Genomic DNA, 24,156 nt, shown 5'->3' on the forward strand with positions numbered 1-24,156 from the left:
TGCTGCCAAGGCCATGAATATTGCAGATATTACATGTCTTTGTATGGTATTTGTTAAATAATTAAGATGGAGGAAGAGATTTTAGCCTAAATGTCTGCTGGAAGTTGCAGCATTATAGAGACTTGCAAAATTTTTGCTGGAACCCACAAACACAGGTTTGCTTTTGGATCCAGTCTGTTACCATTTTGTATAGGTTTGTATAGGTTAGGCAGCTGTTTGCCAAAGATCAAGTTCAGGTTACAGCTCATCCCTGGAGTTGTGAAGAGACAAAGGAAGAGAGAGAGAGGTAATGAATGGGCAGCAGAGTCCTGTTGGGCTAAGAAAATCCAAGCGTTCTTAGGCATCATCCTCAATGAATTTTTACATTATGCAGAAGGTGGTTATCGACTGGTGGGGCCTTTTTTTTTGTTTGTTTGCTTTGCTTTGTTTTGCTTTGCTTTGTTTTGTTTTGTTTTTAATATCCTCAGAATTCCCTGAGCTGGTATAAAGTTAATTTTCACAGAATCATGGAATTGTTAAGGTTGGGAAAGACCCTTAAAACCTTCAAGTCCAACCCAGCACTGGCACGTTCATCAATAAATTATGTTCCAAAGTGCCACATCCACAATGCCTTTTGAACACATCAGGGGTGGTGACTGCCCTGGGCTGCCTGTTCCAATGCCTGACCACCCTGTCAGTGAAGAATTTTTTTCTGATATTAAATCTAGACCTACTCAGGTGCAACTGGAGGCCATTCCCTCTTGTCCTGTCTCTTGTTACCCAAGAGAAGAGCTGACTCCACCTGGCTGCCCACTCCAGTCAGGGAGTAGTGGAGAGTGAGAAGGTTCCCCCTGAGCCTCCTTTTCTCCAGGCTGAACAACCCCTTGACTCATTCCCTGGACCAAACTCCAGGCTGTCCTGTCCAGTGCCTCTTGCTGTCTCTCTGGTCAATACAGTCCCTTGGTGTCTCCAGGGAAAGCCACACAGGAGCCACTCAGCTCCACCAGAGCCCTGGAGAAGAGCTGCAGGATGGTGCCAAGCCAAGACCAAGCCTGTGTTTAGCAGGATTTCATAGAATCACAGAATAATTTAGGCTGGAAGTGACATTTAAAGGCCATCTAGCCGTCCCTCTGCAGAGATCAGGAATCTTCAACTAGACCAGGGTGCTCAGAGACCTCTCCAACCTGGCCTTACATGTTTCCAGGATCAGGGCATTCACCAGGTCTGAGCAACCTGTGCCAGCACCTCACCACTCTCACCAAAACCAATTTCTTCCTCATATGTACTCCCCATTAGTTTAAAATCATTAACCTTTGTCTTACTGTCTTTTTAAAAGTCTATCTCCAGCAGTATTTGATGTGTTAAGTACAACAGGAGCTGAATCCTCATCCTTTGGTGGGTTGCACAGAAAGATCTGCCTCATGGGATCAGTTGAAGCCATGGCTGGCTGGTGGGGCACCTTCACAGCCTTACATTGAGCTTTCAGGTGTGAGGGCTGCTGCCAACACCCAGGGGATTTTCACACATGCTCAGGAGCAGGCAAGAAAAATGAACTCTCTCTGGCAACTCCGTATGGTTTTGTCTTTCCCATCAGCCATCTCCTGGGAAATGAGCTCCATCCTCCCCTGCCTGCAGGCTACTGGGAGAGCAAAAGCAACTTGCAGTAACCTCAAATCCTGGTGTAGGGCCAAAACCCAGCTCAGGCCAACCCCTGCTGGTGCTCTAGCCCCTCTAAGCAGGGGAGAAGCCCCCCGAGGACAGAAGCACCCCCAGCCACTGTGCTGCTCAGCCAGGCTTGACTGTTTTTTTCCTGCAGTCACCTTTGGGCCCTGGCAGTAATCTCAAAGCATCTGCTCCAAATCATCCAGGATTACAGGAATTAAAAAAAACCCCAATTAGAGACCCAGGGTCCTGCAAGCACAAATCCGTTTAGCCCTAATCCAGGCTGCTGCCCCTTCCCAAAAGGCAAAGGGATGGTCCTTGGGGGCTGGTTTCCGTGTGCCCTAGCATCACCTCCTCTACCCAGCTTGAATTTATCCATTTTTACCCTGGCAGTAGCACCAGAGGATCTGCTCATGTCAGTGGGGAAATAAACATTTAGCTTTGGGCTCAGAAATCAGCTGCACAGACGTGGGGAGGCAGTGCCAACCTTTTCCCCTGGGCACACCCAGAGGGGGTCCCAGAGGACTGTGGATGGCCAGGGGGCTGCAAACACATCTGAATGTGCCACAGTGCCTGGCAGGGTCTGGACATCAGGCAGAGGCTCCTCCACACCTTGCTCACCATCATGTCCATTCCTCTGTGCCACCAAGGCCACCCTCAGGGCTCTGCTATGCTCTGCACCCAACATGGACTGGGACACCTGCAGTCCCATGTTCACTTTGCTGGCAATTGAGTGTGGAAATGCTCTTCTGAGATAAGACACAGAAACTGGAGTCTTTCAGTAAAGTAAGGGTAGAGCCTGAAAACCTATCAGGAAACTGTTTCTTTTCCTTTGAAATACTCTCTTTCTTTCAGTGCTTCTCCAGCTGGTTAAACCTTTCACCTACAGCCCTAAACATCTAAGATGAAAATGCACTATCCATGGAGTGTCCCAGTAGACCCATAAACTCTATGAATAACACATTTTAATCAACACTGGATCCCTCTTGTGTGTGGCGACCTTTGCATCTGTTTGCAAATTCTACACCCAGAAGACATCCATAAGGAAAACAGTCAATGCTTTCATTGTTAATAATTGAATGGGATTTTTTAAAATTAATATTCAAGAACTCAGGGGGTTTACATGCTTCTAAGAGATGGGTGAGTGTTACAGCAGGAGGGAAGCAATGCTCTTTTTTTTGCTTGCTTTTCTTCTTACACGTGATGCAAGAAAAGGTGCTCACAGCAGAGCTTCCAGACAGGTGATGCTGCTACAATTAGCATCACATTTAGGTGTGCTGAGACATGATATGCTCTAAGTGGTAAAAGCTTTCACGATTCAAAGGGACCTTCGTGGGTGGGAAATCCTTTTCTATCTCAAAAAGTCCCTCTCTTTGGAGATCCTCCCTGGACCACGGTGTTCTGCTCTTTTCTGGCACCTCCTCCTGCTGCCAGGCCACGTTCACCTCTAGGCTTGGTGGGACAAGGACAGGTGGGGGTTGTGGAAAAGATGTGTAATGTTAGCAGAGGGGTCCACGTTGGTGCCAGGCCTTTCTGTGAGCCTCAGTGGGGATCAGATAAACTCCAGAGAGATATGGGAAGAGGGTCTGTCCAAAGGTGATGGGAGAGGGCAGGAAAAGAGAAGGAGCTGAAAGGAGGAGACCACAGGGGTTGAAAAGATGCTGAGGCAAAGAGCACATGGACAAGGGAAGGTTTGTGATGAGCAAACAGACGCTACAGGGCAGAGGATCCACCATGAGAATATCCAAGTAATTCCCCCAAGTGCTTCAGACTTGACCCAAATCCTGCTGGTTTTGAGGTCTGGCACCTCTAATGCCTCAGTGCTGCAGGGATCCCTGGGGTGGGTGGCACTCTGAGGGTGAGAAGGTGTGAGCTGGGGCTGTGGCAGGGCCACAGCTGTCCCGTGGGCATGGGCAATGTCAGGATGTCTGTGTGCTTCGCCCTTGTGGCACACCAGAGCCATGACTGACCCACCATGTCAGCATAGCCCTCAGCTCACAGACTTCTGCATTTGCTGACTTTTACTAAAAGCTTTGTTAATTTGGTGTATCCCTGACTTTAAGGTCCATCAGCTTCCTTGGAACCTGGGTTGGAAGAGATACCAACTGGATATGATCAGTCCTGACTTGTTAAGAGCAGCACCCACTGAAGGACTCTCCTTGTGAATAAAAATTTGCAAGATAAAATATACAGGTAGCTCATTTTTTAAAAACTGGCTTCTGAAACTTCTCTGAGGAAGAAATGAGGGACAGGTGTAGCACCACACAACACCCAGAGCTGTGTACTTCTTCCATCCCTCACAAAGACAAAAAGGCTGGAAGTTGAAAATAATCCTAAACTTCTTCATAATGACTAATTTAAATTTGATTGGGGCTGTAAATGCCCATCCCTGGTACTATTTCAGGCCAGGTTGGACAGGTCTTGGAGCAACCTGGGGTAGTGGAGGTTGTCCCTGCCCATGGCAGGAGGTTGGAACTGGATGGTCTTTAAGTCCTTTCCAAACCAAACCATTCTATGATTCTGTGATTTTATCCACTTTGATACCCAGCACAAGAGTTTCCTCCTAGCTCCAAGAGGGAGGGTGTAGTCCATCTCCCCAAGGTCCAAGGCAGTGAGAGGAACTCTCTGGATTTTCTTAATGCTCAGCAGCACAGCCACTTCTGGAGATATGATGCAGAATTGAAAGGCTGGAAAAAAACTTCTTTTAGGTCCTGTTGTGCAGCTTGTTACAAAGTTTTTATGTGTCAGGTAATTGAAATCCTGAGAGTTGTATTCTCATGCTGTTGTAGAAGGATTTGATCTAATGGCATGGGAGTCAACAAGAACCCGCCTTCTGGTCTTAAGATGTGTTTGGCTCTGGCTCAGAGAGACCCAATGTAGATCTCATCAATTAATATTGAAGGAAATATTGTTTATATAGTTATGCAACAAATAATACCATTCTATTAAATAAATGAAAACAAATCATTAATTACGCCTACTTTATAATGTAATGAAGGAATCATTCTGCTCCACTCCATTTTTGGTGTCTTCTGATACTTTGCTTGTGCTGCCAGGCATTCCATGTCTTCTCTGAGCCTTGCCCTCACAGCTTAAATAAATATTCTGCAAGTGCAAACGAGATCACCAATGCCAGTGTGAGCAGCTGGGCAAAGGCCCTGGGCCAAGGCACTGCACTCTCACGTGCGTGTACTTGGAAGGTGAAACTCAGAAACCTCACAGTGACTGGGTCAGCCTGTAACACAAACAAACCTGAACAGACAAAATGCATCCCTACAAGCCCATGTATGCAGTGACACACAGAGGTGACATGTGAACAGCCAGCTGTAATGCCTGGAAGGCCGTGAGCGCCTTGGCAAGGTGACTTATTCATAACAAATCACAGGGATTTGTTAAAAGCAATAAAGATATCAAATGGAAATTGTGCTGCAGTGCTGCTAAGAACAGCCTTTCTTCTGTCACCCTGTCCCACACAATGTGGGCATGATCCTGCAGCCCCTGGATGCTTCCTGGCACCACAAACATCCCACTGACAGCAGCAGGACTGCAGGGAGGCTGGGGACCACTGGTCATGAAGGTGACTGTGCAGGACCAGGGCAGCACACAGTGACGGATCAGTCCTGCTTCTGCAGTGCAGGAAGGAAGAAAAAAACCACGCATTTTTGATGAAATAGTTGAAGCAGTGGGGATTCACTGAACCAGTGTTACACTGTCCATGCAGCTTGCTCAGTTTGCTGTTGCTAGCAATTCAGATATTGTCCAAGCTGTCCTGCTCATCAGTGCATGAACTCTGAAAACACTTAGCCACTACCAGCTCTGTGCATTATTTCAGCTGGAAGAACCGTGGTAGGTAAAGCAGCGATGATGGATCTAAACGATAATAAAGTCTCCCTGTTAAAAATTTAAAGTGCTATACAACTATTTTTAGTGACCTCTCCAGCTGAGATAATGCAGAAAGCTAACTAGATGTCAACATCCATCTTAAGCGAATTGATTCTTTCAGCTGGCAAACCAAGGTGAACTCTAGAAGGTTAATGTTCATGCTCCAATACAAGAGATATCAGCTATACGAAAAGTTGTATACTGTACATGTAAAGTAATAACCTATTCAATGGCTAATGTGGATGCAATGGTTTTTTTCTTCCTTGAGCATGTTTATTTCTATAATGGACATTCATTTTAGACAGAACACTAAGAGCTCTCTCCATCTCAGCCTCCTCCCTCTCCTCTCTGTGTGTGTGTAGATGTGTGTGATGTGTGTGGGCATGAGAGAGAGAGAACAATCTGGTTTTGATTCAGTAAAGTGAACATGCATCGTCCAAAGCAGTGCCCAAACCTAAGTTCTTGTGTCAGCATTTTCAAATTCAGGCTTTTAAAATGAGGCAACTGCATTTTGTGGCTTCCTAAATAAAAGAGCTGAGCACCAGCAGCAATCTCTTTGCAAGGAGATGGAGAGCACTGGGTGCCCTTGCAAAAATGCAGCACATATTCCATATTCCACATATTGCTACAGCAAATTCTTTGCTTCTCAGAGCTCATTTATCTCAGAAGGGCTCTGCATCCAGTAATGCAGCCTGCTGCCCTGCCCCTCCAAACCCTCAGATGGCAATTAGCAACATCAATAAGTAATAGAACAAATACTTTGTCTCTAAAAAAACAAGCCGCAGGCAGACCAGCTCATTCACTTTACTCCGAGACTGTGCTAAAAAACTTGATTTTTAATATTTAATCCGCTTAAAGCCCCGGTCCTACAAATACTTAATTTTGAGATGAGACACTTGAAAGCCAATGTATGATGAAGGAAGGGTGAAAGGCAAGACCTGATGCTTGTAAACTACCGTATCCATCAAGTCCAGTGCACAGCTAGGATCCCACTGTAGGGAAGATTTTTAGCAGAGTTCCTGTGGCTCACCTCTTTAGCAAAGAGGCAATGATTTTCCATCAGAAGCAAAGCCCAAAGAAAATGGCAGAAAACTGCTAAAGCACTGTAATAGGAATGTTTATTAACATTAACTAGGAATAAATTGAAATATTACTGGGGAAAATAGTTTCTAAAAAGTTGAAAAATAATGAGATCCACCAAGAAGCCATGAGCTTTGTGCTCTTGAGTAGCAGTGTGGCTCTAGTGTTGCTTCAAGAGCCATTCCTTGCAGAAAACATCCCACCACTGGAGCCCTGAAGTCCCTCTGACCCACGAGTGACCTGCCACATGAGTCTGCTAGGAAACACCCCAGCAGGTTAAGCTTAACAACCAAATTGGTTTGCATCTCTCCTTCAGCACTTGGGGCTCTCAGGGGATAAAAAGGATCACGGACTGAGTGGGAACAATACTCACAGAAATCAACTCTGGCCTCAGGAGTCTCCTCTCACTCTGCGGTCAATAGGCAGAGACGAGCCTTGGCAGACAGTGAACTTGATTAGTGAGATGATCTTGGTTAAAACTGCCTAGATCTCCTTGCTGCTAAGGACAGAGGGGGAGGAAGGTGGGGCCGGCCCTCCAGGCAACAGAGCCTGATTGACGGGGCTGGATTACTGTGCCAGCGTAACCAGAGTGGGATTAGGTGCCCTGAGCCACCTACATGAGCACTGCTCTCTCCCACCGACCACACTGCAGCCCCTGGAGATCAACCCCCTCCATGTCAGTTTTGGAGACATCTGTCCCCATGGTGGCTCCAGGGACTGGCTGCTGACCTGCTCTAGTGGAAGGTGTGGTAGATAAAGTGGTTGCAAGCCAAGGTAATTTTGAAGAACAACCCATAAAATCTTCAAATTGCCTTAAGAAACAATTTGGCCTGAAGAGCGGTTTCCAATACAAATGTCCTGAGAGAGATGCTTATGAGAAGGCTTTTTTCCCAGGCTGCAGACACAGGGATTTGCTCCCTGAGGAATGGTTGTGTGCTCTTGTGTTTCTTCGAGGTGCCTGAAAGTCCCTGGAGCTGTGTGTCCCTGTGTGTGACTGGTTCACTGTACATTTAATGGGGAATTACCCTCCCGTACAGAGTTCCAAAGAAGAGCTCTCGTTCCATCCTCAGTTACCTTGGTGTTGCAACTATGTGTTATGAAAGCATTTCAAAAATTGCTTCTGAAGAGGCACATGCAATTTCAGTCAGTGACATGGGGAGGAGCGGGATGACTTTGTCCTGAATGGAGCCACTAATGGCATTGAAAGAAGATTCAGACCAGCAAAAGGCTTCCAGATGAACAAAAACAAGTCCTGCTCTCCTGTTGTAGAGCTCTCTGTTGAAATCAACAGGTCTTGAAAAGGGGGATGTAGTGCTGGGTTAAAACTTCCTGCTTGTCCTAGAGAAGCCCCAGATAGTGTGCCATTGGGGTTACTATGGAGTTATTGAATAAAGGCTGAGAAGCTTGTTCTGCTGATCAATACCTGTGTGTGCATGCAGATCTCAGCAGTGGCTGTTTGTCTCTTAGAGGCTCCACTCTGAAACATTTATCCAGCTTTTTTTGAGTTTTAAAAGGGGTTGAACTTCTGAGACCAGTGCAAATTAGATGTGGGTGCTCAGGATAAATAGATGCTTCCATTCTGCTCCTTCCTCTAGATTATTACAACCTTTCTTCTCACAACTTAGCTTTATATTAGACTGCTAAAAAAAAAGGAGGGGAAAAAAAAAGGGGGTATCAAGAGGAACAGCTTTAAATGGAAATAAAGAGATGTGTCTAAATCCTTTAGGCTGTTTGGGATGTCTCAAGTGATTTAGTCTGGCTGTATCTGTACATTAAAGCATATGAGGGCACTGAGGTTCATCACTTATCCTATTAAAACGTTAGAAGAGTCCCCGGCTTGGGTTTGCCTCAGACCAGAGCTGTCTCACATGATCCCTAGGGAAGAGCTCAATAGCTAGCATAGCATCCAGAGTCTTCCCCATGGACACAGCCACCTTATTGGTAGGGTGAGGGGACTGAAAATTGCAGAGCAGTGACCCCACCAGCAGGCAGCAGTATCAGGACAAGTAATTTAATAGCCCAGACATGGCAGAGTGTCTTCCTGCTCCATGGCAAGTCTGTATTGTGGCAACAAAGAGATAAAACCCTACCAGGTGTTTTCCAGTCAGGAGTGGGTGCTGGATGAAGGTGTGATAGGGAAAAGAGAGACCACCCCATAAGTCTGGTCTCCATCTGGACACCCTCCTGATAAGGCTGTCCTGGTTGCCTAGAAATGAGCCACAAATCCCATTTTTGGGGCACTGAGCTGCAAGACTTGTCTGACACCATTTATTTGGCTGCCCGGTGGGGAGGAAGTTCAGGAGGTCCCACCAAGCCCCTCCTTGGGCATTGTTGGAAAGGAGATGCTTTTCCCTAGCAGTAAGTGGGGAGGGTGAGAATCCCATCCTGCCCACGCTGGGTGTGAGGGTCACCCACAGAAGTGAGTTTAGCTCAGCACTGTTGGACAATCCCAAGATAAAAGACAAGTCCCCTGGATTTTACTCCATACAGTGAAAGAAGAAGAGCCTGTAAAGGGAGAGCGCTGGGTGACTGGCACAATTTTTAGGATTTCTGGGACAGAAATAATGGGAACAGTGATGAGGGCTGATCCTCTGGGCTGACTCCAGTGGGATGGAATGGCACCAGCTCTGCTAAGTGTAAGGAGAAAATTAACAAAGTGTGAAGGATTATGGGACAACAGTGCCTCTCTCCCGCCTCTGGGAAGAGGCAGAGATGACAAATATGTGAACCCGCTTTGCTTTTACGTGGTTTGAAGCTGGAAATTTCCTTCCAAATTGTATTTCTTGCAGGGGGAAGTGTGTGCCAGAGAGGCCTATGTCACAGATCAGAAGGCAGCGGGGTTAAAAAGTTCCCTGGAGAATTTCTGTAATTTGAAGGGAGTTTAGATTGGATGCAGGTAGTGATGAAGGAAAGGAAGCCTTTTCCTGGCTTTTGACTAGGGGTCTTGTAGCCAGTCCTGACAGAAGGGAATATACATCCACAGGCTTTTTCTATCACCCTGGTGCCAAGAATAAATGCAGATAGAGTGCAAAGTGCTGTAAGCCTCGGAGGATCTAAGATGAAATGTTTCTTCCCTCGATCCTCAGCTAGGTCTCACCCTCTGGGCCCCCCTCATGGGAGCACACCAAGGTCAGCCCAGAGTTCAGGCTCCTTTGGGGTGCTGGGGCTGCGGGGTAGCCTTGGGGAAGAGCCAAGGAAAAGGACAGGTCAAAGTCTGGCAGCTCCTGAAGTCCACAGTGCCCTTTCCCTTTGGCCTCTGGTGCCTCCATCCTCCTGTCCAGCTAACACAGTTGGATCTTCTCCTGGAGAAGAAAGAGACAACAGAAACATGGGAAAGCTGGTGCCTGGCATTGCTGAGAAGTGGGGGCAGACAGGGCTGGGGAGTATTACGCTCTGTCTCACGGTATTACCCCAGCAGCAGCCAGGGGTAACTGGATCTGTGCGAGTCTGATCCTCCCAAGCTGTTAATTGGATGCGTGAAGCGTCCAAATTGCAGCTCACTCTCCTGCTTCCCACAGCTATGACACACACACATGTTCCTCTTGTCAGACAAGGGTGTTTCCCCCTGAACCCAGCCCCCTCCTACATCTCCCAGCACCCAGCTCCAGGCCAGCAAGCTAAAGCTGACCCTGTGTACAGGAGCCCTCTCAGCCAAGAGAAGTGCTGCTGGTGGTGCGATATTCAATAGATTTCCAGACACCCCCTTTTTCTGTTCTGCAAAGAAAACACCTTGGTTAGATAAGGGGCAAAAGGCAGTGGCAGAACAAATAAGGAACAGTCTCTTTTGTGGGACTGGGCTTGGGGATGGGATGAATGCTCTGCAAGCCTTGTGCAAACTGGAGCACGAGGATGGGCGTGAGGGGGCACCTGCATGGACCAGGCAGCACCTGGGGCAGTACTGCCAGCTTGGAGAGGCCAGCGCAGCTTTTCCAAGGCTCTTGCATCCCCCAGCCCTCCCTCCACCCCAGTTTCCACTGCAAGCAGCAGCAGTCCTCCTCTGCAGCGTGTGACTGGGACAATGCTCCCTGGATAAGTGGGCCTTCTGTCCCCAGCTGCACCAGAACCAGGCTCTCTCCCCAACCTGCAAGCCTTTTGCTTTTCCCTTTGTTGTTGTTGTTGCTGTTGCAAGGGTTTTTTTCATGGTTTTGGTTTGGTTGTTTTTGTTTTTTTTCCCCTTGCAAGATCAATTTGTGGACAGCTCACTCATTTTCCCCCTTGCAAACTTATTAGGTATTCAGAGGTATTCAGCCCCGGCTAGCACTCGTAAGCATCCTTTGTCCCAGGGAGGGCTGGAGACCCCTTCATTAGCAGTGATTACCTCTGAGCAGTTTGACAGCCTCCCAGCCCGCTTACAAGACTTTCCCATTCAGCCTTGCCCGGGGCTGCCCCGTTTCTCAAAAGAAACGGAAATATTCAAACACTTCTCCCCTCCTTCCCAGCTGAAGAGAGGAAAAGCTTTTTCTCTTCTCCGCCCTCCCCATTCACTTCACTTTTGATACAATATTTTCCTTCTTTGTTAAGCCGGAGAGAGAGGGGTCAAGGCAGACTTTTTAGTGACCCTTTTCGGAGCGTTTTGTTTAATGTAAATACAAGCTCCTTCACTCTTAACCGTTCATAATTATTATTATTTTTAAAACAACCAAAGGCTAGGGAGGGCGACGGTTTGGGCTGATCTTCAGGGGGAAAAATTTGCTGAAAAAGCCCGGGGACGGACATTCACTTTCAATAAGGGAAGGGAAAGGGCAGTTAAAAAAAAATACAACAAAAACGGGGGGACGGGGTGGGGGAAACCGCGGGTTTTTATTTTGGGTCTTATTGGTCGAACGGCCCCGGTCGCTGCCGAGCTCCGGCGGGGAAGAAGCGGAGCTGGGAGACGCTCGGTTCTCCCGTTCTCCTACAGCAAGCAAGGCCGGGCAGCGGGGCTGCCCTTCCCACGGGAGCTCCGTGCACCTTTCCCTCCCCGGTCACTCTCTCCGAAGGGGTTGGTTTGTGCTCTTGCCGCCAGCATCCGCGGGAGGGTCCCTCCGCTGCCCACTCGGGAGATCCCGCATCCTTCATGATACTCAAACCCTTCGTCGACAGAGACAATGTCATCCCCGCTGCCTATTGAACAAATTCCAGGTGTTTTTTTTAGTTGGAGAGAAATCCCACGTTATCAGACGCTGAGCGCATGTGCTCTCCGCTCTCTTTATATCTTTATTTCCCCACAATAAGCGCTGCTACTCTGCCCGCAGGAGCCGACAGAGAAATTGAATCCAGTTCACCGATTTCCCGGGCAAGAAAAGAAATAAAGAAAGAACGCGATGGATTCCAGCGGATCCCAATTTGAGGGCGAACCCCGCTTTTGCTCCCAAAGCAACCTCGTGGGTGGGAAGCGCTGCCCATCAACGAACCCCAAACCCAGGGTAAAACCCCAACGTCGTTTGAAGCTTAAACAGCACAGCCGGGCTTTTCTTGAACGGCTTAAATCCAGTGGGGTTCAGGAGGCAACAAACCTCAGGGTTTGGAGTGCAAAGAGCGCTCCGGACCCTCCCGTAGGTTGGTACCCCAAACAAAGGTGGAGACCCCTACTCTGCCCCGCTCCCCGCCCTGTGATCCGACCCTTCCGCACTCCTAAAATGTGGATTATTTGCCTGTTACACCCCACCAGGGAAAAAGCTGACTGCAAGTTGACTTGAAAAAAACAGCTAAAAAATTCCTGCTATCTGCCCCATCCCTTGAGTAGTCTTTAAGGAAAACCAAGGCACATGCATTTGTGGACGAAACGCAGATTTAGGCATGGCGGGTGTAAACGCCTTGAATCCAGGTTTTAAAGTCAAACTTAGACAGAGAGGGAAAAGTCACTGTCGAGACGGGAATACATCTCCCGATAAAAGGCAGCAGGATTGAATTAAACTATCACGGAGCTGAAATGCCCCTGCGCTCCCCTGGCCACTGCCCTTGCAGGCAGCCGGAGCCGAGCGGGAGCCGGGGCATCTTCTCCCAGCGCTGCCCAGCTTCCCCCAGTACCAGGCTTCGGCTGCTAAATAAAACGAGCCAAGCAATCAGCTTACCGGGGAAGCATCTCTCTGAGGACAGGGAAGTAAACGCGATGAGACCGAGAAGACAAAAAAAGCACAGCTCAGGCGCTTTAAAGATCAATGTCAAATTGTATAATATAAAATCCTTCTGCTGGGGAAAAAAGCTTAGCACGCTCCTTGGACCTGGCGTTTGGTCTCCTCCAGCAAAACTGCCGCAAAACAAGGCGAGGGAAGCGGGTGGTGGGGACTGCCACAGGCACATCGCAGAGGTCGCGGTTTGGGGTAATTTCGCCCCCGCTATGGCCTTTCACTGGCATGGAGAACTGTTAATTCCCCATCTTCTCCTTGCCTTTGCCAGGTGAGGGAGGAAGCTTAGTTTTCCCGGCGGGGCTGTGCCCCAACCATTCCTCTCCATAGTATTATTTTTAAATTCTTTTCTCCTCGTTCCACTCAGAAAATTCGCCTCCGATAATCCCCAAAGCTTCAGCCCTTGGGAGAAAAGAAGCTGCGGCGATGCCGCCTCCTTCCCTTCCTCGGGAGCCCGCATCCCCCGCCAGCCCCGTTCCCGCTCCTCTCGCCTCATCCCGGCTCCTCCCAGCTCCCTGCCTGGCAAAGACATCACCCCGGTCCCAGGGACCGGCTGGTTCGGTTCCTGCCGAGCGGCTGCTGAGATACCCGTGGCCTCGGAGATCTGCTCTGCGTAAACTGGCGGGCTTGAGACCGACACCGTCATTTCAAAGCAGATGCGAGGGTCGTTCACCAAATATTTTATTATGGTTTTAGGCTGCTTCATACAGTTTCGTCCTGCACATGCTCTACAAGTCACCTGTGCACATAGAGAACAAGCCAAAAATAATAATAATTAATAATAATAATAGAAAAAAATCTACCATAGCAATCCCTTAAATAAGTAAATAAACATTATATATATATATATATATATATATATAAAAACCCTTTAAAGTAAAGCAAAACCCAACCAAAAGAACAGCGTCTTTTAAACATGAAACAACCCTGCGGGATAAGGGCAGGGGCTCAGACATTTTGCAACTTGGCATTCGGTTTTTTGATTTTTTTTAATTTTTTTTTTTTTTGTTTTACGTTTTCTGGGCTTTCTTTAATTATTCTTTTCAGACATCAATTCTGCAAATCCTTCGAAATAAAGGCGACAACGATTTCAATGACTTTTTAAATGCAGTCTGCTGCGGGGCTGGGAGGGAGGCGCGGGCGGGCGGCCGGGGAGCGCTCCGTACCCCGCGTTCGGCGCCCGCGCCGGGCACTGCCAGCCCCGCTGCTCCGGCCGTGTCTGCAGGCACCGGCGAGCCGGGCCTCCCTCTCCCCGCGGTTTGCCACGGCGGTGGTGTCAGATGTCACATTCACTGTCGCTGGATGTGATGGAGATGGCGGAGGTGGCCGCTTTGCTGGAGAGGCTGGCTGCGGGGCTGGAGGCGGCCCCCACCGCCTCCCCGCCGCTCTCCTCCTCCGCTTGCAGCGAGCGCACCGAGCCCTGCGTTAGGACCTGCTGCTGTAGCCTGCAAGGAATCGGCACACACAGCATCACCGCCCGCCCTCCGCACCCCGGCACCCGCTGACAGCCCCCTGCGTCCCCCCCAGGGGCTCCCCCGACCTGCGGCTCTCACCAGTTGTACCAGCGATAGGAGAGAGGGGAAGATGGGTGGGCACCCGTTTCCTCAGCTCTGTCTGAAAAAACGGGTTCCCAAGCCAGGGTCAGCCCCGCTCCTCGGTCGGCAAACCCAGGGGAAGGTTGTCCCCCTCCTCCGCAGCCTGCCCCCAAACCGGGGCCTCATCTTAGGGGTCAGTAATGCCCTGCAGCAGCTCCCGAGCGGCGTCTCCCGTCCAGTAGGCCTTACATCTTCCCTTAGTCGACAAGAAAGGGCTCTGGGTGACAGTACCCACGTCCCCGACGTGCGACAACCCGGCCGAGGGGTGACAAGGGGAATTTTCCCCACCCTGGGATCCTGGGGAGGAGATAAAGGGGGAACTCTGCTCCTTCCCCTGCTTGCTGGGACTCCTGCTTGTCACTAGCGTTGGGATAACACTGCTCATTCAGAGCAGTGATTTTGTTCTGTAACATATATTTTTTTTTTTTTTTTAAAATTATATACATATATATATGTGTGTGTGTGTGTGTGTGTGTTGTATTTCTATTATATATTTATATATATATAAAATAGAAACAAGAACAATATCCCAAGGAATGTTCCCGGTTGTTTCTGGCAGAGGAACAGTGGACGGCGGCTGTGACAGGGCCCACAGAGTGTACGGCCGGCTCTTCTCAGGATGGACATATCTCAAACTAGTATTTATATGGCCGGGCAAAACTTTGAAGGGGATTTGTCTCTGCTAAGTCCCTGAACATGGCCCTTCTGCCGCCAGCTCCAGCCGGTGGTTCCAGGCTCCCCCTCTCCTGCTCCCCCTGTCCCGCTCCCCCACAGGGCAGCCAAGAGGGAGCCAGCGCGGGGATCCTCCCCTATAAAATCGAAGTAATTAAAAAGCCTTAGCGTTTTCCCGCTGCTCGTGTTTTAACTCGCTGCATTTCCCGGGGAGAAATCTCCCGGGTTCCTTTCCCCCATCCTCTGCCGGCGGTCTCGCACCGCCTCCCCGCAGCCTCCGGCCTCCCTAAGGGGGAGCCTGTGTCCCGACGGGACGGGCAGCACCTTACCTGTTCTTAGCGGCTGCTGCCCTGTCCCTTTGCCTGCGGTTTTTGAACCAGTTGCCCACTTGCGTGGGGGTAAGTCCCGTGGCCTGAGCCAGTTCCCGCTTTTTGCTGGGGTTGGGGTAAGGGTCCTGCAGGTACCACTCCCGCAGCAAATGCCTCGTCCGCTCCTTGAAGCAATGTGTCTTCTGCTCGCCGTCCCAGATGGTGCGGGGCAGCGGGAACTTCTTCCTCACCCGGTACTTGTCCACCGGCCCCAGGGGTCGGCCCCGCAGCTTCTCCGCCTCCTGGTAGTGCGCTTCCAGCCAGAGGGCTTGCAGTTTGGCGTGGGACTCCTTGGTGAACTTGTGGTTCTCCAGGATGTGGTAGAGCTCCCGGTAGTTCCCCGTGTGGAAGGCCACGATGGCCCGGGCTCTCAGCACCGACTCGTTCTTGTTGAGCGCCTCGCAGGCCGCGGGGGCCACGGGCAGGGACCAAAGGAAGCGCCCCAGGCGCTCGATGTCCCCGCTCTCCTCCAGGGTCTCGCATACCCCGGCCACCTGCTGCGGGCTGAAATTGAGGATGGGCAGCTGGAACATGGAGGCGGCGCCGGGCTCCGCTCCGCGCTCCGCGCACCCCCGGCGATGCTCGCCGCCACCGCACACAGCCCCGCGGCGGGGAAGGGGCAGCGGCCCCGGGCCGCCCCTCGCTCCGCTGCTGCCTCCGCCGGCGCCGTCAGAGCTGCGGCGGGAGGGACGGCGGAGGGCGGAGAGGCGATGGGGACCGCTCGGCAGCTCCGGCGACTGGGGGCGGTGGGCAGGGGCGAGGCGGAGGAGGATGGAGCGGGGAGGGAGGGCGGGCGGGGGGGGAGGGAGGGAAGGAAAAAAAAAAAAAAAAAGAGGAGAAAAAAAAAAAGAAGAAGGAAAAAAGGAAACCAGAAAAAGCACAAGCGCAGCTCCCCGCCGCCGCCGCGCTGCTGCGGGAGCGGCTGATTTGCTGCGGGCTCGGCAGATTGGCTCCCGGGTTTCCATGGCGGGGCTGCCACTCACTGTCAGCCGCTGCCAATCACGGCGGAAGGCCGCGCACCGCCCCGCTCCCCGCCCCGCTCCGCTCCGCTCCCCCTCGGCGCCCCGGCCGCTCCCCGGGGACCGCGACCCCGCCGCCCTGCCCCGCCGACCCGGGCAGGGCAAAGCCGCCCGGCCGCCCCGGGGAAGGCAGGCTGAGGGGAGGGAAGCGAGGGAAACTGGCCCCCGCTTCAGGGTGCTGGCGGCAGGTTGGAGGGAGTGGTCTCGGCGACAGGACGGCCGGGACCCCCACATCCTCCCCGGTGAAGCTGCGGGGTACGGCCCGGTGATGCTCGCGCAGAGCTCCGCGCACCCGCGGGAGGAGAGGGCGATAAGGCAGAGCTGAGAAATCAGATTAAAAAATTGGCTGCGTAACAGTGACTGTGATGTTGGGAGTGTCACTGACAATGGATGCAGCGGGAGGACCGCAGAAACAGCCGAGATTTAGGGAAAAACTCCTCTTTCCCCCTGTAGGTGACTTCCCATTTCGGTTAAGACGAGTTCTCTGCAAAGAGCCCAGCGCTCTTCCCCGTTCAACCAAAACGGTTTTTGGGGGGTTTTTTGTTTTGTTTTGTTTTTTGACATTTAAACCCTTATTGTTTTCGGCTGAATGGTCCTGAATAGATGCCGAGAATAGTCGCGAGGAGTGAGAAGTCATTTGTAGGTCAGGAAAACGACTTAAAGCAGATTTCGGGCATCTTTTGAAATATTGATCACCTCGTAGTAATCATCCCCCCTCGGTGCCTCGAGAGAGAGACCGCGGGGCTGGGTGCGAGGTGAGCCCCGGGCGCCCCTTCGGAGGAGCGGGGCCAACTCGAGACGACTCGGGGTGGGATGAAATCACTTTCTGAGCTGCGAGGATACGATTGAGTTTCTGTAGAGAAAGGGAGGATGATCAAGAAGCCACTCTTTATTCTACAAATAATTGCTCAGTGGAAATTTTTTCCCATGAATATTAGGGACTGTGTTCGGAAAGGCAGCATATATTTTGAATTAAGCTCAATATGTTCTCCCCTCTGCTCTTTGCAATGTATTTTTTTTTCTAGAACTCTTGTCAAAAAAATTCCTTCTTAATTTGATATCTTGTTATTGTCTCTTTCCCCCTTATTATTTTTTTCCTATTGTTTTTCTTTTCCTTTCTTTTCTTCTTTAAGAAAGCTCTTTTGCTAGTTGCCTGTAGACCGAAATTAAACAGATTTACATTTTCTCCAATCATTTCTCCGCAGAAATGGAGCTGGACTGAGGCTCGCCGTCTTTTCTTTAGTATCAAGTACAATTTGTCTTTTGCTTGTGAAGATTTGGTAAATCAGAAGGCAGATAGATAGCGCAGATGGTCGGAGGTGTCGGGTCAGATTATGGTACGCCTCAGTACAGTGCTAAGCTCATTCTGACGGAAAACCCTGATATTATTTTCACAGATCTACACAGTTCACTTGAAAAAAACCCTTCGAGCCATTTACATCATTTATGTGAGGCTCACAGCTAGCGGGATGGAAAAGCTTTCAATACTGCTCATTTTCATAAAACTCGACAGAGCTGGGGAGACATAAAAGCGCACACAAAACTCAGGACTTCAGAGATACTCTATAGAAACTTAAAAAAATAAAAGGAGTGACTTTTCGGCTTCACCTTCACCCAGGTTTGATTTGCCAATTTGCTTGGGGTGGGGGGAAAAAGGGGAGAAAAAATTAGAGGAGAATACAATCTATAAATATTGCCGAGAGTCCTCTTCCAGCCTTCCATCCCACCACTGTCCTCTCCGTTAGGGAAAAACAATAATTTGACCAAGTCAACGAAAGATCACAAATAACCTTCTCGGGTAGGGATTTTAAAAGCCTCCAGACCGCCTCAGTATGAGCATCGGCTTCCCCAGGGAGCAGGTGAGAAGGCGGCGACCTCGGCGGCTCCGGGCGCGCTCCCCCGAGCAGGAGCTGCCCCGCCGCCCCCAGCCCACCCCGCCGAGCGTCCCGGGACGGGGCTGATGGAGGAAAACCTCTGCTGGGAGAGACGTGGAAGGATAGAAAGCCTGTGTTAATGGGTAGCCAATTTAGAACGGCCAGATGATGATGGTGATGATGAAGGTGATTACTAATATTACTGAAGGTTTGTTTTATTTTTTTTTTCTGCTGTTTTTTAAAATCATACACATGATCTGGTGAGGGAGCTACTGGGTTGCAGCCTAATAACCATGAACAGAGAGAGACAGGCTCCGTAATGAAAGCCAGGGCTGTAGGCTAAAGAAATGAATCCTAAGAGCAGCTCGCAGGGGTGAGGGGCTGTCCCCCAGGTCCCCAGCCTTTGTTCCCCAGAAATCGGCCCGGGTGGGGCGATGCTGGCAGCACTGCTGGGAGGGGACAGGAAGAGAAAGAAAAGCGACCCCGAAATGGACCCAGGAACCTTGGGTTAACCATTTAAAGGGTCACCCGAGGCGGAAAACCAACCCAGTCCCAATAGTTTTGCACCGTCGCCAACTAGGAACGATGAGTTCTGGTTTTGTGAAGTGGCACGGTCCGGTATGACTGGATTTGGGAAATCCAGTCCCTGTTTGGGAAAGGTTCTTAGGGCTCCTTGCTTTGTGCCACCAGGGCCGAAAGAGATCAGCTTCAAGGGGAGCCCTCCATCCCTTTCCCAGCTCTCAGGGAATTTTGTCCATAACCTGGACCCCGGCAGCTTCGCCATTGCCCCGCCGCTCCACAAGAGCTCTACCGCCGGACCGGGCCGGACCGGACCGGGCTTTGCCTCCGGAGCGCGCCCCGCAGAGATCGCAGCGACCCCAGGAGCGACCCCATTCCCGTGGGACGCGATGCTGCACCCGGAAAAGCCGAGATTCCTGCGGTGCTCAAGCTCCTGGCTCTGCCCCCAAGTCTTATTATAACTGCGGGCGAGCCTGGGGATGCACTTGGCCGTGCCTCCTTCGTTTCGGCCCTTTCCCCCCATTTTCTTCTTTCCCCTTCTCTCCTCCCATATAATAGAAACATTACTCGTGACATTAATACCCAGAAATGATAGCTACTTTTATCTAATTTTATTTTATTGACAACTTTGACCCTTGCTACAGGTAGCGTGATGAGTTAACCATGCAGAGACAAACTCACCAGAGAACAAGAAGTGAAATCGTACATCAAAATATATTTATCAAAAATATGACCAGACATCTGTAGCATCTCGACGGCCTGCATGGACACGGGGGTTCTGGCCTCAGGACAGGACCTATTCCCCTCTCCTCAGAGTCTTAAAGCAAAAAAAAAACCACTGAGCAACATATCTATATACCTTCGTATCAGCATTTGTCAGCTATCCTGGGTCCTAGAATCTCAGTCTCTGGGGATTATTTATCTAGACAGAGCTTCAAACGCAGCAGAGGCGCGAATACATTTTTAAAGCCCTTGGTTGGCGTTAAGTAGTGTATTAAAAATACCCTCGGGAAGGAGAAACCTCTCTTTAAAGTCTCGGTAGGATTGTCAGAGATGTGGGAGTTCATTAAGGGATGCTGACCGGGAGAACCTGAGCGCAGGCAGTCCCTCGGGCGGATATCTGGGAAACCAGCCGGGATTTTCCGGCCTTGGATGGGTCTCGGCAGGACCCGGGCTGGTGCCGTGGAGCGCTGGGGACGGGGGGGGGTGGGCTGGAGAGAGCAGGATGCTCCCTGTGCTCCTCCCCGGCTGGCTCTTACCCTTCTCCCTCGGAGCAGTCGGGGGATGCTCAGCCCGAGGACAGTGCCCGCTGCCGCGGATAGAAAAGGTTACTGGAAATGTCAGCCCCCCTCGGGGAGTGGGGACGGGGTTTTCGGGAGCGTTTCCCACCGAGCCATCCGGGAGCTTTGATGGAGGACCTCAAGATCAGGATGTTGGAGTGAGGGATGCTTGGTGGGGAAACGACCTCTATTTCTATGAGTTTCACCTGCTTGCCTTATTATTTTAAAGAGTGCCATAACTGTTGAAATAACAGCTATCAATCTTTCCACATCTTCCTAAAAATGAAGTTACATTTACAGCTGTAATCTGCTTAATATTAGAGAGAGTGGGCAGGTTGAATCTGCACTTGAGCTCCTGATACCTGTTGAAAGCACCAAAGAGTCCCTAAAATGCTGTTGGACAGGGAGAGACATTCACCCACTTTCTACTCTCATACCATATATGAATTAAATTTTTGTTCTTCGGTGTGTTATTTAAGTTACTTGTCAAAAGAAGAATCAGGCCGTGGCTGGTATATCCGAAGTTAAAATAAAGATGCACTGAAAACTCAAAGTATCTAAATTATTTTGAGATTGGTAAGGAAAGACATTTCTTGAACAGGCCCCTGGTCAAGGTCATGGCTGCAGAAAGAAAGGATCTACCGTCCAAGATTAATCTTTAATTTTCTTTCGGGTACAGCTATGACCCTGGTTTTAAAGTTTCAAATCCTTTGGGATTTGTTGGTTGCTGCCTTCACCTGCAGGAAAATACACACACCACCAAATCTCCTTCTACCATCAGATGTTCCTGTATAATCCTCAATATGCTTCCATCAGGATTTCACCGAATATTTCAACAAAAGCAACAAAATCACAAAGTATTCAAATAAATAGGAGTTTTTTTGATTGGTCGTGTTTTTCTCCCCCATTAATCCTCTCCTCTCCTCTCCTCTCCTCTCCTCTCCTCTCCTCTCCTCTCCTCTCCTCTCCTCTCCTCTCCTCTCCTCTCCTCTCCTCTCCTCTCCTCTCCTCTCCTCTCCTCTCCTCTCCTCTCCTCTCCTCTCCTCTCCTCTCCTCTCCTCTCCTCTCCTCTCCTCTCCTCTCCTCTCCTCTCCTCTCCTCTCCTCTCCTCTCCTCTCCTCTCCTCTCCTCTCCTCTCCTCTCCTCTCCTCCTGAGCTGGACTTCAGCCCTTCCTGGAGGTGACTCGCTGTGGTTGAAGGCTGCTCAGGACCTGGGGTCCCTCCTTCCTTGGGTGGGAGCTCCTCCGCAGCTTTGGGTACCATGTGGGAGTCAGGCACGACCCCGGGCTTGGAAACAGGTTTGGGGCCCGGGCTGAAGGTGAGCATCGGCCTGGGATCCAGAATTTATAGCCCTGCTTCAAGGAGAAAATTTATCCCGGAGCAGCTTCGTGAGGACAGGAACCTTCCATCCATTATCCCCATAAATCAGGCAGCGACAGTTCCCTGCTTTCTTCTGGGGGTATTTGGCCGGGTCTCCAGAGACCTTCCCAAACTCGATGATAGGTACTGCTAGGGCACTGGGTGCCCTGTGCTCTCTGCGGGGGAGGTCCTGGGTTTCCATCAGCTGGAAGAGTCGGCAATCAGGACTGGGGGGAGCCGCCAGAACACAGGAGAGGGGCGTGGAGCTCAACGAGAGGCAGCGCAGCGTTCGTCTGCTAACAGGATGATGGGTTTGGGGGTCTGCCAGCAGAGGGGAGAAGGTTTGAATGCCTTTTCTGAGCCCTGACTTGGCTACGTTTCTTTTCAGAGTAATGCAACCCATTCATCATTGATTAGAGATGATACTATGAAAGAGCCCTTCCTTCTGTCCATCGGTAATGAAAGTGGTTGTTTATGGCTTTGGGGTTAGTTGGGGACTTTTTAGAGAGATTCTGCTGGGAAGCGAGAGAAAACAAACAAGTCAGAACGAGCGACATACAAAATTCCCTTTTCTGCAGCTTCCGAAAGCTTTTTTTTTTTTTTTTTTTTTTTTTTTTTTTTTTTTTTTTAATGGGTACGGAGTGATAACCTCGGCTTGGCAGTCCTTACAATAAATATGTGGATAAAGGAGCTCCCGGACCCTGCCAAGCCCCGGTGGGAACAGGCCCTCGGGGGAATTAACCGGGAAGTCCCTGTCGGCTTTATCCAAAGCCTGTTGAACCGACTGACCACCTTCCGGGTGAAATGGGGTCCTTGGACCTGTGGGAACCTCAGCCTTCCTTGGCACTACTTAAATTACCGGGACACGGCGAGGTGTTAATGAGCATCACTGAAGTTACCTGCTGCTCTGCTCTTAAATTTCCATTTCGAGAAGTTTAGAGGGTCTTTAAGGAATTGCTTAAGACGGGGCAAAGCTTTGAAGCCTTTTCTCCTTGGGAAAACATTTAATGTTTTGGGAAGACAGAGTAGTAAATGCAGAGCCCTAGAAGCATCTAGGAATTAGTGCCCCTAGGGAAGGCTCTCACCCTCTGGGACAGCCAGAGACATCGGTGGGAGATGTTCCTGGAAAGGACAGAGCCTCACCACGGAGCAGAGGCCGCAGACATCTACCTTCCAAAAGCACGTGCCTCTTTCCATATCCCTGTCTTTTTTATTTCCCTTCCTCGTGGCTGACCAGAAGCCAGGTAGGTCAGATATTTCTTTTGGAAGCTGCATTTCTTGTTGGCTGAACTGACTGTTCTGAAAGCAGCATCGCACCGGACTGATACCTGGGCTGCAGTTTGGCAGAGTTTTTTGTGAGCCTCCCTCTTCAGTCCTATTTCCATTTCTCTATCCATTCTTCTCTCATCGGCTGATGGTTTTTTCCCCCTTCCAGCTTGTACCCTACCCCTCAATTTATTTTCCTTTGCTTGCTGATAATCTTAAATCCATCCTCTGACCCAGCAATCTCAATTAAGAGGAAAAAAAAAAACAACCAAGTGTGGAGGGAAGCATCATGTTCTATTTTCTTGCACGCCCGGACTGTGCATTTTTACCTTGCAATGCTGCACTGCCATAAACAAACAAATGCAAACAATTTCGTGAGCACAACTTGTGTTGAGGCAAGAGGCGGCATTCCACAGCGTCCTCAGCGTGAAGCGCTGCTCCGGGATGAGAAGGGAGATGCTTTAATACCTTTTAAAACTATCTGAGGCCCGGGCCCGTGAGGGATCGAGGGAAGGAGAATTTAGGCTGATTTCCACCAGCGGGGTCAACAACACGAGTGGGACCTGCAGGGCTGGATAAAGCACCTTACACTCTGCAGCTCCTTATTTTTGTGGCACATCCGGGAGCGTGTATGTGTGTAGTAACCCCCCAGTAGGTTTCCAGATGATGTCCCGTTCCAGCGGCGCTGCCTTTCTCTCCCCTCCCGGCCGCCACCCGCCTGCGCGCTGCCCCCGGTAGATGGAGCATCCTCATCGCTTTTCGCCCAAAGCCCTCAGAAATGTTGTTCTTTCCCTCCTAAGTCCCACCGTTCAGGCAAACGGGTGGTTTGGGGGGCACACTGTGTCCCTGGGGGAGCGGAGCGCCGCGGCCGCCGGCCATAAACCCGCCCGGCCGGCGCTGCGGTTGTTCCGCTGGGTGAACGGGCTCAGCCCCTTCTCCCGACCGCCGGAGCTGCTTCGGGCTTGCCCGACTAGCCCGGCTCCCGTCACCCCCGGCACGGAGCGCGGCGGGCGGGTGGCACCTGCCGCCGTCTCGGCGCCCTCGGCCGGGGCTGAGGCGCCCCGGGACGCGGGAGCCGCTCCGCGGGGCGTGGCCGGCGCTGAGGGGCAGCGTCCGGCCGTGAGCGGGGCTGTGGCCCCTTCATCCTTGGGTGAGTCTCTGGACGGCTCCCTCGCCAATTCCTTCCGGCAGCGCCCGAGACGATTCGGGGCCGCCGCGTTCTGGTCGCTTTCCCGGTGCTGATGATCCCCAAAGGCAGAGGGTCCCGTGAGCGCCCCGACCCCGCTCCCCGCCCTGAGGGACTCGGCCGCGTTTTTCACGCCGCCATTTTGTGGCGCTCTTCCGCAGCCCCCGTGGTGTCCCGCAGGATGAGGTTTTCCACCCGTTTTTTTTTTTTTCTCTTTTGACAAAAATAGTTTTAAGTCCCAGGACTTCATGGAATAATCTGTAGCGAAAGCCTTTTGTTTGGTATGTGCCCGACTCAGTAAACTGTGG

The 24,156-nt window shown here is 50.8% G+C and overlaps 2 protein-coding genes across 2 annotated transcripts in view; one reads left to right on the forward strand and one right to left on the reverse strand.

The window, feature by feature from the left end:
• Positions 1 to 13,901: 13,901 nt before the first annotated feature.
• On the reverse strand, positions 13,902 to 16,433 carry SIX6 (SIX homeobox 6). The gene is made up of 2 exons (XM_062494883.1): positions 15,307 to 16,433; positions 13,902 to 14,155 (listed from the first exon to the last, which is right to left on the reverse strand). The coding sequence occupies exons 1-2, from the start codon at positions 16,308 to 16,310 to the stop codon at positions 13,987 to 13,989; spliced, it is 1,173 nt and encodes a 390-aa protein (XP_062350867.1). The 5' UTR covers positions 16,311 to 16,433; the 3' UTR covers positions 13,902 to 13,986.
• A 6,967-nt stretch (positions 16,434 to 23,400) lies between these two features.
• Positions 23,401 to 24,156, forward strand: part of C6H14orf39 (chromosome 6 C14orf39 homolog) — a 28,220-nt gene continuing 27,464 nt past the window's right edge. The window contains exons 1-2 of the mRNA XM_062495409.1: positions 23,401 to 23,812; positions 23,854 to 23,928. Coding sequence (XP_062351393.1) covers positions 23,401 to 23,812; positions 23,854 to 23,928 — 487 coding nt within the window. The remainder of the gene's footprint in view (positions 23,813 to 23,853; positions 23,929 to 24,156) is intronic.

This window comes from Cinclus cinclus, chromosome 6 (assembly GCF_963662255.1).
Source record: "Cinclus cinclus chromosome 6, bCinCin1.1, whole genome shotgun sequence".
NCBI classification, from domain to species: Eukaryota; Metazoa; Chordata; class Aves; order Passeriformes; family Cinclidae; genus Cinclus; species Cinclus cinclus.

Excerpts from the sequence above, each read along its gene's own strand:
- SIX6 (XM_062494883.1), bottom strand. The coding sequence starts at position 16,310 with ATGGAAACCCGGGAGCCAATCTGCCGAGCCCGCAGCAAATCAGCCGCT. Across the intron at positions 14,156-15,306 it reads GCAGCAGCCGCTAAGAACAG|GCTACAGCAGCAGGTCCTAA; the intron begins GTAAGGTGCTGC and ends GATTCCTTGCAG.